We start from the raw sequence: 11,993 nt of genomic DNA, 5'->3' as shown, positions 1-11,993 counted from the left end.
ATATCCGAGTCGTAGAACATTTTGGCAATCGCGTTGAAGCGCTGCCTTGGCTGGATCATGTGGGAAATGTAAATCCTGGTGTCGATCTAGATGGTAGGCAGGATTCTTGGCCTGGAGGAATAAATTGTGATAAAAATATAAGTAATATTAATAATGTTTGAATGTATTCAACCTTTAGTGCTATAATTTTTCCTGCAGTAATATGAATTTGAGAAATATATAATTATCTTTACAGGCATAAAAAGCTAAAGTTATACAACGTATATAACCACTTAGATTTAAAATTGGTTAATTGTTTTTCAACTTTGCAAAGGAGTGGTTTGTTTTCACTAGATAATTCAAATTGCTTGTTTTGTGTTTTCTCACAGAATGTCATTTGATTTTGATTATTTAAAATAAACGAAATTTAAAGAAAAATGTTATATTAAACATTTTTTAATTAATTTATATTTTTCTTTTGACCTTGGTTTGATTTTTTTATATTTCAAAATATTTAACTCTACTCTCAATAAGTACACAGTAAGACTCTTTTGCGCTAACTTTGTTAGTTTACAAAGGTTTTGTGGCTAGTTTGTGTCATCATTAGTAATTTTATTGTAAACTAATAAGTTAGAACTTGAAAAAATTGTATGTTTGTATTTATATAATATTTAATGGCTTCACGTGTTGCAGGAATGTAGAACTAAATTTTCTATCAAAATTAAAAGCACTTCAAAATTATTCATGTATATGAGTGATAAATAAATAAAACAGTGAAAATTTGTCTGTATATTTAAAAATATAAAATATTTAACAAATTTTATACTTGAGAAAGGAAAAGCAAACAAGTGTACTGTAAAACACAGGTTAGTGAAAGAAAATAAAATTTATTCTACACCAATTTATTTATTTCAATATCCAAACGACTAATTCATTGCAGTGTAAATTTTTAGAGAGTTTACTAAAAGAATGGAATATCGTTATTTAATTTATAAAACCCTTAATGTTCAAATTGAAGATTCAAACAAACGTCGTTTCGATTTCAAAACAGAAGAGGCGTTCGAGTTCCTGAAACGCCATCTTCGACCGAGCGAACGTGCACGCTCTGCAGTCGCACGTCTACAAGTCTTTTGCGCATCTATGCTTTGCGACTATAGGAGTTCGGAGAGGGAGTTGTCACTGCGAGTGAGAGTTCATTTCCATCGTGGCGATTGCTGGAGGAAGACATCGAGACGTCGTCGAACACGGACGAGCGGGCCTGACCCTTCGCTGTCTGTGGAGTACGTGCGACCTGCGAGCGTCACCTGGTACGTTGCACTTGTGCTAATTATATTTTTCTTTGCGGATTCACTCGGATTGCATTTCGTGTTTTAAGATGTTTTAGATTTAATTGAAACCTTTCCTCATTTTTGTTTTTTTTTTTTTGAAAACGTGTGCTCGATTTATGTAGTTTTTGCTCAAGTCGTACTACTGTCTAAGACGTACGCCGGATATATTTAATTATTTTATTTTGCATCATTTGGTGCCCACTGTTAAATAAAACTACATATTATTATACTACATATTATCAACTACATATGTTGACTGGGCAAGAGTTCACAATTGAATGGCTGGCGGTCATTGTGCAGAAGAAATAATCGAAAGTAATAGTAAAATGTTGTGAAAGTAAAAAATGACTGTTAATTCATTTTGTGAATTACTATGAGTACATTTATGCGGATCGTTTAATTTGAAGTCTTATTTACATCATTATCATCTGCTAATTCACTTCAATTCAAGATCAGAAGTATTGTGTAAATTGGACCACAATCATAATGTCATCAAGAATTTTAAACAAAATTAGTTTTCAAAATTAGTTGAAAAAAAGTTTCAATTTGAACAACAAATTGACAAAGAATAGTTACAATTTGAATGAATATTTGAATATTTGGTGACGCATCAACAATGACATTTAATAATGTATGTATAATCAACTAAATTCAATAATAATTTGTGTATTTTGCAGGTGCGGGTAGGTTTGCGTTTGCTGCTACCAGAGTCCTTCAGTTTTTATACGAACATTGTTACTGCGACGCTCTGAATGTGGTATTTATTGGAATTGCATTTGGCACGAATAGATTTATTAAGCGGTGATTTTGTTCAAGATATTAATTGATCAATACTTTAGTTGTCACTATAACTTTTAGAAATTTACAAAATCATTAAGGCATTGAATTTCATGATTCGAATGATCACGATATGTCTTGCATGGGGTTAATTTATTAGTTAGGTAGCATCAGTAGTTTTAATATTAATAATAACAAATACTAATACACTAATCTATTCAACTATTGAATAATAATGTGGTCGTTTGAATCATTTGAGATTATGCAATGTGGATTTGACATATTACATTAATTTAATTTTCACTGTTTGAAATTCATGTTAATGCATTTCATATAAAACCAAGTGCAATTTTTAAACTGCTAGAAAATTTCTACATTCTATTTCTGGTCATCAAGATGAAATCACATGGAGGCCTCAAAATATCATATCAAGCAAATTGTTGAGAATCCAGTGGCCAAGTATCGAGTGAAAATTGAACACTGACTCACTTCACCGGGAATCGCTCTGAAAATAATTTAAAAGTACGTTTTTATCCATAATCAGTATAAATGTGAACAATAAACAATGTTTATTTTTTTCCAGGTACTTTCAACTACTGCTGCTCTGCACACTGACCCCTCCACCAGGAATCGCTCTGAAAATAATTTAAAAAGTACGTTTTTATCTAAAATCAGTATAAATGTGAACAATAAATAACATGTTTATTTTTTTCCAGATACTTTCAACCACTGCTGCTCTGCACACTGACCCCTCCACCAGGAATCGCTCTGAAAATAATTTAAAAAGTACGTTTTTATCCATAATCAGTATAAATGTGAACAATAAATAATATGCTTATTTTTTTTCAGGTACTTTCAACCACTGCTATTACTGCCCTGAAGCCTTAAAATCAAGAGCTCGGAACACTCATTCATGTGAATGACTCGCAAGTGGTTTTTTTCAATGACTGTCTATAATTATGCATGATTAACTTAACTCTTATTAACTCAATAACATGACTAACCTCACTAACTTAATTAGGCAGTTAATATAAAAACCACTTGTTGAGTTTTACTATGAAGGTCTTAATGGGGTTACGTGGAAGACACCGCTGCATGATTAATCAGGTAATTTATTCTTTATAGTATATTTTATGAACCTTGTTACTAATTCATTGTTTTCGTTTATAGGGTAACCAACTTCAAGCCAAGTGCTCTTCAACGCTCAAGTTGCTCATGAGTGAGAACAATCATTTGATCTACTAATTATGCTGTCCGTCCGTCCGTCCGTCCGTCTCTTCACCAGAGAAGATGCCTACTATGATTTATTAAATAGTTAAGTGCTTAGATGTTAATGAAATAATGAATAAATCTATTGTATTTAATTTAACTTGTTGTTTTAATTTAATTATGAGCCACTTCACGGCTAAATCACATCATGCTGTAAAGTAAATTACAGAAATATTTAAACATGTCTACATTTTAAAAATTTCTTGTGTTGTTAATAGGGATACTTATTGAGTGCACTTTTTAGTGTAAGACAATTGTGTAAAACAGTTTCTTTACTGTTTGGGTTTTTGCAACCATCTTGCCGCATCTTGGTTAAGCTCTTTATACCTTTGCTTTGACTCGGTAGAACTCTGCGTCATTGCTTTGACTCAATAAAAACGCGTTGACAATACTTTGCTTTTTTCCAAACCCTTATGTTAGTCGAGTGCCTTAAACATTTAATGTGTCAAACCGATGTTTTCTCTTGTTTAAATATTATACTTTATATTTATATATATTTCTTTAAATGGTGCACTTTTTTTCTTATTGTTAGCTATAAATATCACTTAATTTAATATCATACTGTGTTATTATTATATATACTATAATATATATATATATATATATATATATATATATATATATAATACAATTAGACAAATGTTAATGTATTTTAGTCATTTTCATTACTGTAATTGTATGAATAAATTAATATAATATAATTGTATTATTAAATACTGTGATACATTGATTGGAAGTTTTGAATAAAACTAACTGAACTTTATTTGAAGTGTTTCATTTCACGCAATTTTCAGTGATATATGTTAGAAACACACCGTATAGGTATAGGTATTATAAACATTAATATATTTGTTGATGTTATCATAAACATTAATATACTTATTAATTCGTTTTTTGGCGAGGATTTATTATTTTGAATAAATTTCATGAAATACATTACAATTTTTGTAATCTAATTCCATTATGATCAATGAAGTTAATAAAGTTATGACTTTGATAATTTCAATTAGACTAATCTATGGTTATTCACTCATTTCAAACATGTCAAAAATGATAACACTTTTCACTCACTTGAATCTATACTATTATTCAAAGTGTTAATTAATTCATTTTAATTAATATACTTTAAATATTGGTCAGTTTTACTTAACTTTGGACTTATACAATAAAGATCAATTTCTCAAATTGATTTTTTCCCTCTTTCGCACAATGACATCTTCATTTTTATTGAGATAATTTATTTTTATTAGATTATTTTATTATTATATTAATTGTATTAATTTTCACCGACACGTTTACCACCCCTTATCCTTACTTCACACTACCTTAACCTTATACCTACCTGCGTTAAGAACTAATACTCTTACCTTGCTTATGTTTACCACGTCTCGAACCTGCTACCCTGCTCTCTCCATTGACTCCCACCTCCTAACGCGCGACGCCACGACGATCACATTAGCAAACCGTTGCAAAGTAGATGATATTGTATATTTTAAACGGAAAAAAACTAACAGGTCATATGGCCAAAAAAAAGTTGGGTTTGTATGGCCTGTGTTGGCGTAATGCTTAGAGTGATGGCTTCGTACCATAAAGGTACCGAGTTCGAATCATACCTCAGGACAAAAAAAGAGTATTGTTCACGTTGTGGTATTTATTTAGTGTTAAATAATAACACAAAATTAATGTTTAGATATAACAAACTAACAAGTCATGAGGCCGAAAGAAAGCAGAATCGATGTGGCCTGTGCTGGCGTAATTGGTAGAGCGATGGATTCGTACCCATAGAGTGCCGAGTTCGAACCATACCTCGGGACAAAAAATGGAAAGCGTGGAATTTATTATTTATTGTAAGATAGCACAAAGATAAAATTTGGATTTGATAAACTAACAGGTCATGAGGCCGAAAAAAAGCAGAATCGATGTGGCCTGTGTTGGCGTATTGCTAGCGTGCTAGCTTCATGTCAACGGGGTACCGAGTTCGATTCATATCTCCGGACACAAAACGCAAAATAGCGTGACTGTTGACGCTGTGGAACGAGGTATGCACGGAATCACATCCGTTCGAATTTGAGACCCCAGGCAGGTATGCTCCCCTCGATCTCGATTGAGAGGAGAGATACGCGCGAGAATCCCGTGTCATCCCCTAATGAACCCCGCAGCAGCCCCGAAAAGGGGCGAGGGGGGATTATAGGGGGGTGTGGGGTTCGCGAACCCGCGACCCTGTGGTCCGACCCTCCCGGAAAAGGGAGAGGGGGGACTATAGGGGGGTGAGGGTTCCGCGCGACGACCACCACTGGGTCGCGCCGGTTGAAAAGCTGGGTGCGTCACAGGGTGGGTCGGTGTGCGAGTCCCCGGAGCACCCTCGAGTGCGATGATGGGGATGTGGGGTGAGGAAAATGCAGTGACGAGGGAAAAAGGGGTGGAAAGATATGAGGAGGGAGAGATAGGGATGGCGGGAGAGAGATAGGGGTAGGGATGAGAGAGGGGGAGAGAAATAAGGGGAGGAATGAGAGAGGGGGATAGAGATAAGGGGGGGAGAGATAAGGGGAGGGAGAGATAGGGGGGGATGAGAGAGGGGGGGATGAGAGAGGGGGAGAGAGACGGAGGGAGGTATGGATGAGGGAAGAAAGCGATAGGGGAGGAGACTAAACGCATTTTTCATGCGTTTAGTAACACGCATGTGTAACGTCCGCGCTCCATCCTCATCCATCCCTCCCTCCGTCTCTCTCCCCCTCTCTCATCCCTCCCCTTATCCTCCCCCTCCCCTTATCTCTCCCCCCCTTATCTCTCTCCCTCCCCTTATCTCTCCCCCCCTTTTCTCTCTCCCCCTCCTCTAATTCCTCCCCTTATCTCTCTCCCCCTCTCTCATCCCTCCCCCTATCTCTCTCCCGCCATCCCTATCTCTCCCTCCTCATATCTTTCCACCCCTTTTTCCCTCGTCACTGCATTTTCCTCACCCCACATCCCCATCATCGCACTCGAGGGTGCTCCGGGGACTCGCACACCGACCCACCCTGTGACGCACCCAGCTTTTCAACCGGCGCGACCCAGTGGTGGTCGTCGCGCGGAACCCTCACCCCCCTATAGTCCCCCCTCTCCCTTTTCCGGGAGGGTCGGACCACAGGGTCGCGGGTTCGCGAACCCCACACCCCCCTATAATCCCCCCTCGCCCCTTTTCGGGGCTGCTGCGGGGTTCATTAGGGGATGACACGGGATTCTCGCGCGTATCTCTCCTCTCAATCGAGATCGAGGGGAGCATACCTGCCTGGGGTCTCAAATTCGAACGGATGTGATTCCGTGCATACCTCGTTCCACAGCGTCAACAGTCACGCTATTTTGCGTTTTGTGTCCGGAGATATGAATCGAACTCGGTACCCCGTTGACATGAAGCTAGCACGCTAGCAATACGCCAACACAGGCCACATCGATTCTGCTTTTTTTCGGCCTCATGACCTGTTAGTTTATCAAATCCAAATTTTATCTTTGTGCTATCTTACAATAAATAATAAATTCCACGCTTTCCATTTTTTGTCCCGAGGTATGGTTCGAACTCGGCACTCTATGGGTACGAATCCATCGCTCTACCAATTACGCCAGCACAGGCCACATCGATTCTGCTTTCTTTCGGCCTCATGACTTGTTAGTTTGTTATATCTAAACATTAATTTTGTGTTATTATTTAACACTAAATAAATACCACAACGTGAACAATACTCTTTTTTTGTCCTGAGGTATGATTCGAACTCGGTACCTTTATGGTACGAAGCCATCACTCTAAGCATTACGCCAACACAGGCCATACAAACCCAACTTTTTTTTGGCCATATGACCTGTTAGTTTTTTTCCGTTTAAAATATACAATATCATCTACTTTGCAACGGTTTGCTAATGTGATCGTCGTGGCGTCGCGCGTTAGGAGGTGGGAGTCAATGGAGAGAGCAGGGTAGCAGGTTCGAGACGTGGTAAACATAAGCAAGGTAAGAGTATTAGTTCTTAACGCAGGTAGGTATAAGGTTAAGGTAGTGTGAAGTAAGGATAAGGGGTGGTAAACGTGTCGGTGAAAATTAATACAATTAATATAATAATAAAATAATCTAATAAAAATAAATTATCTCAATAAAAATGAAGATGTCATTGTGCGAAAGAGGGAAAAAATCAATTTGAGAAATTGATCTTTATTGTATAAGTCCAAAGTTAAGTAAAACTGACCAATATTTAAAGTATATTAATTAAAATGAATTAATTAACACTTTGAATAATAGTATAGATTCAAGTGAGTGAAAAGTGTTATCATTTTTGACATGTTTGAAATGAGTGAATAACCATAGATTAGTCTAATTGAAATTATCAAAGTCATAACTTTATTAACTTCATTGATCATAATGGAATTAGATTACAAAAATTGTAATGTATTTCATGAAATTTATTCAAAATAATAAATCCTCGCCAAAAAACGAATTAATAAGTATATTAATGTTTATGATAACATCAACAAATATATTAATGTTTATAATACCTATACCTATACGGTGTGTTTCTAACATATATCACTGAAAATTGCGTGAAATGAAACACTTCAAATAAAGTTCAGTTAGTTTTATTCAAAACTTCCAATCAATGTATCACAGTATTTAATAATACAATTATATTATATTAATTTATTCATACAATTACAGTAATGAAAATGACTAAAATACATTAACATTTGTCTAATTGTATTATATATATATATATATATATATATATATATATATTATAGTATATATAATAATAACACAGTATGATATTAAATTAAGTGATATTTATAGCTAACAATAAGAAAAAAGTGCACCATTTAAAGAAATATATATAATATAAGTATAATATTTAAACAAGAGAAAACATCGGTTTGACACATTAAATGTTTAAGGCACTCGACTAACATAAGGGTTTGGAAAAAAGCAAAGTATTGTCAACGCGTTTTTATTGAGTCAAAGCAATGACGCAGAGTTCTACCGAGTCAAAGCAAAGGTATAAAGAGCTTAACCAAGATGCGGCAAGATGGTTGCAAAAACCCAAACAGTAAAGAAACTGTTTTACACAATTGTCTTACACTAAAAGTGCACTCAATAAGTATCCCTATTAACAACACAAGAAATTTTTAAAATGTAGACATGTTTAAATATTTCTGTAATTTACTTTACAGCATGATGTGATTTAGCCGTGAAGTGGCTCATAATTAAATTAAAACAACAAGTTTAAATTAAATACAATAGATTTATTCATTATTTCATTAACATCTAAGCACTTAACTATTTAATAAATCATAGTAGGCATCTTCTCTGGTGAAGAGACGGACGGACGGACGGACGGACAGCATAATTAGTAGATCAAATGATTGTTCTCACTCATGAGCAACTTGAGCGTTGAAGAGCACTTGGCTTGAAGTTGGTTACCCTATAAACGAAAACAATGAATTAGTAACAAGGTTCATAAAATATACTATAAAGAATAAATTACCTGATTAATCATGCAGCGGTGTCTTCCACGTAACCCCATTAAGACCTTCATAGTAAAACTCAACAAGTGGTTTTTATATTAACTGCCTAATTAAGTTAGTGAGGTTAGTCATGTTATTGAGTTAATAAGAGTTAAGTTAATCATGCATAATTATAGACAGTCATTGAAAAAAACCACTTGCGAGTCATTCACATGAATGAGTGTTCCGAGCTCTTGATTTTAAGGCTTCAGGGCAGTAATAGCAGTGGTTGAAAGTACCTGAAAAAAAATAAGCATATTATTTATTGTTCACATTTATACTGATTATGGATAAAAACGTACTTTTTAAATTATTTTCAGAGCGATTCTTGGTGAAGGGGTCAGTGTCCAGAGCAGCAGTGGTTGAAAGTACCTGGTAAAAAATAAACATGTTATTTATTGTTCACATTTATACTCATTATGAATAAAAAAGTACTTTTTAAATTATTTTCAGAGCGATTCCTGGTGAAGGGTCAGTGTGCAGAGCAGCATTAGATGCAAGGACCTGGAAAAAAAATAAACATGTTATTTATTGTTCACATTTATACTTATTATGGATAAAACGTACTTTTTAAATTATTTTCAGAGAGCGATTCCTGGTGAAGGAGTCAGTGTGCAGAGCAGCAGTAGTTGAAAGGACCTGAAAAAAAATAAAATTGTTATTTATTGTTCACATTTATATTGATTATAGATAAACATATAACTGGTAACAAGTTTCTGGAAAGATTCCTGGTGAAGTGAGTCAGCGTGCAGAGCAGCAGTAGTTGAAAGGACCTGAAATAATAATAAATATGTTATTTAATGTTCACATTTATACTGATTATAGATGAAAACGTACTTTTTAAATTATTTTCAGAGCGATTCCTGGTGGAGGGTCAGTGTGCAGAGCAGCAGTGGTTGAAAGTAACTGGAAAAAAAATAAACATGTTATTTATTGTTCACATTTATACTGATTATGGATAAAAACGTACTTTTTAAATTATTTTCAGAGCGATTCTTGGTGAAGGGTCAGTGTGCAGAGCAGCATTAGATGCAAGGACCTGGAAAAAAATAAACATGTTATTTATTGTTCACATTTATACTTATTATGGATAAAACGTACTTTTTAAATTATTTTCAGAGAGCGATTCCTGATGAAGGAGTCAGTGTGCAGAGCAGCAGTAGTTGAAAGGACCTGAAAAAAAATAAAATTGTTATTTATTGTTCACATTTATATTGATTACAGATAAACATATAACTGGTAACATGTTTCTGGAAAGATTCCTGGTGAAGTGAGTCAGCGTGCAGAGCAGCAGTAGTAGGACCTGAAATAATAATAAATATGTTATTTAATGTTCACATTTATACTGATTATGGATAAAAACGTACTTTTTAAATTATTTTCAGAGCGATTCCCGGTGAAGTGAGTCAGTGTTCAATTTTCACTCGATACTTGGCCATTCGATACTCAACAATTTGCTTGATATGGTATCTTGTGGCCTCCATGTGATTTCATCTTGATGACCAGAAATAGAATGTAGAAATTTACTATCAGTTTAAGAATTGCACTTGTTTTATATGAAATGCATTAACATGAATTCGAAACGGTGAAAATTTAAATTTAATGTAATATGTAAAATCCACATTGCATAATCTCAAATGATTCAAACGACCACATTATTTTTCAATAGTTGAATAGATTAGTGTATTAGTATTTGTTAATATTAATAATAAAACTACTGATGCTACCTAACTAATAAATTAACCCACATGCAAGACATATCGTGATCATTCGAATCATGAAATTCAATGCCTTAATGACTTTGTAAATTTCTAAAAGTTATAGTGACAACTAAAGTATTGATCAATCAATATCTTCAACAAAATCACCGCTTAATAAATCTATTCGTGCCAAATGCAATTCCAATAAATACCACATTCAGAGCGTCACAGTAACAATGTTCGTATAAAAACTGAAGGACTCTGGTAGCAGCAAACGCAAACCTACCCGCACCTGCAAAATACACAAATTATTATTGAATTTAGTTGATTATACATACATTATTAAATGTCATTGTTGATGCGTCACCAAATATTCAAATATTCATTCAAATTGTAACTATTCTTTGTCAATTTGTTGTTCAAATTGTAACTTTTTTTCAACTAATTTTGAAAACTAATTTTGCTTTAAAATTCTTGATGACATTATGATTGTGGTCCAATGTACACAATACTTCTGATATATAAATTGAAGTGAATTAGCAGATGATAATGATGTAAATAAGACTTCAAATTAAACGATCCGTATAAATGTACTCATAGTAATTCACAAAATGAATTAACAGTCATTTTTTACTTTCACAACTTTTTACTATTACTTTCGATTATTTCTTCTACACAATGACCGCCAGCCATTCAATTGTGAACTCTTGCCCAGTCAACAAAATAATAATATGTAGTTTTATATAACAGTGGGCACCAAATGATGCAAAATAAAATAATTAGATAAAATATATCCGGCGTACCTACGTCTTAGACAGTAGTACGACTTGAGCAAAAACTACATAAATCGAGCACACGTTTTCAAAAAAAAAAAAAAAAAAATGAGGAAAGGTTTCAATTAAATCTAAAACATCTTAAAACACGAAATGCAATCCGAGTGAATCCGCAAAGAGAAATATAATTAGCACAAGTGCAACGTACCAGGTGACGCTCGCAGGTCGCACGTACTCCACAGGCAGCGAAGGGTCAGGCCCGCTCGTCCGTGTTCGACGACTTCTCGATGTCTTCTTCCAGCAATCGCCACGATGGAAATGAACTCTCGCAATGACAACTCCCTCTCCGAACTTCTATAGTCGCAAAGCATAGATGCGCAAAAGACTTGTAGACGTGCGACTGCAGAGCGTGCACGTTCGCTCGGTCGAAGATGGCGTTTCAGGAACTCGAACGCCTCTTCTGTTTTGAAATCGAAACGACGTTTGTTTGAATCTTCAATTTTAACATTAAGGGTTTTATAAATCAAATAACGATATTCCATTCTTTTAGTAAACTCTCAAAAAATTTACACTGCAATGAATTAGTCGTTGGTTATTGAAATAAATAAATTTGGTGTAGAATAAATTTTCTTTTTTTGTCACTAACCTG

General features: G+C 34.6%; 1 protein-coding gene and 2 long non-coding RNA genes across 6 annotated transcripts; 2 read left to right on the top strand and 1 right to left on the bottom strand.

Moving 5' to 3' along the window:
* Positions 1 to 948: 948 nt before the first annotated feature.
* On the top strand, positions 949 to 2,599 carry LOC113373595. Its single transcript, XM_026613885.1, has 4 exons — positions 949 to 1,104; positions 1,172 to 1,286; positions 1,985 to 2,064; positions 2,481 to 2,599. The coding sequence occupies exons 1-4, from the start codon at positions 949 to 951 to the stop codon at positions 2,526 to 2,528; spliced, it is 399 nt and encodes a 132-aa protein (XP_026469670.1). The 3' UTR covers positions 2,529 to 2,599.
* A 108-nt stretch (positions 2,600 to 2,707) lies between these two features.
* LOC113373123 lies at positions 2,708 to 3,382 on the top strand. Its single transcript, XR_003366860.1, has 3 exons — positions 2,708 to 2,737; positions 2,934 to 3,191; positions 3,255 to 3,382. It is a non-coding gene; the product is annotated as an uncharacterized LOC113373123 (long non-coding RNA).
* Positions 3,383 to 8,661: 5,279 nt separating this feature from the next.
* On the bottom strand, positions 8,662 to 11,671 carry LOC113373143. 4 transcript variants are annotated; one of them, XR_003366867.1, is made up of 9 exons: positions 11,553 to 11,671; positions 10,858 to 10,863; positions 10,239 to 10,365; positions 10,109 to 10,174; positions 9,973 to 10,044; positions 9,307 to 9,375; positions 9,174 to 9,243; positions 8,853 to 9,110; positions 8,662 to 8,789 (listed from the first exon to the last, which is right to left on the bottom strand). It is a non-coding gene; the product is annotated as an uncharacterized LOC113373143 (long non-coding RNA). The 4 variants fall into 4 exon arrangements; XR_003366869.1 differs by lacking the exons at positions 9,973 to 10,044; positions 10,109 to 10,174; XR_003366868.1 differs by lacking the exons at positions 9,307 to 9,375; positions 9,973 to 10,044; positions 10,109 to 10,174.
* Positions 11,672 to 11,993: the final 322 nt, after the last annotated feature.

This window comes from Ctenocephalides felis, unplaced genomic scaffold (genome assembly GCF_003426905.1).
Source record: "Ctenocephalides felis isolate EL2017-DRISC unplaced genomic scaffold, ASM342690v1 CF-g0.4_SCAFFOLD_01604, whole genome shotgun sequence".
Lineage (NCBI taxonomy): Eukaryota > Metazoa > Arthropoda > Insecta > Siphonaptera > Pulicidae > Ctenocephalides > Ctenocephalides felis.
This window is presented reverse-complemented; position numbering and strand designations above follow the sequence as displayed.

Excerpts from the sequence above, each read along its gene's own strand:
- LOC113373595 (XM_026613885.1), top strand. The coding sequence starts at position 949 with ATGGAATATCGTTATTTAATTTATAAAACCCTTAATGTTCAAATTGAA. Across the intron at positions 1,287-1,984 it reads CGACCTGCGAGCGTCACCTG|GTGCGGGTAGGTTTGCGTTT; the intron begins GTACGTTGCACT and ends TGTATTTTGCAG. Across the intron at positions 2,065-2,480 it reads ACTGCGACGCTCTGAATGTG|ATGAAATCACATGGAGGCCT; the intron begins GTATTTATTGGA and ends CTGGTCATCAAG.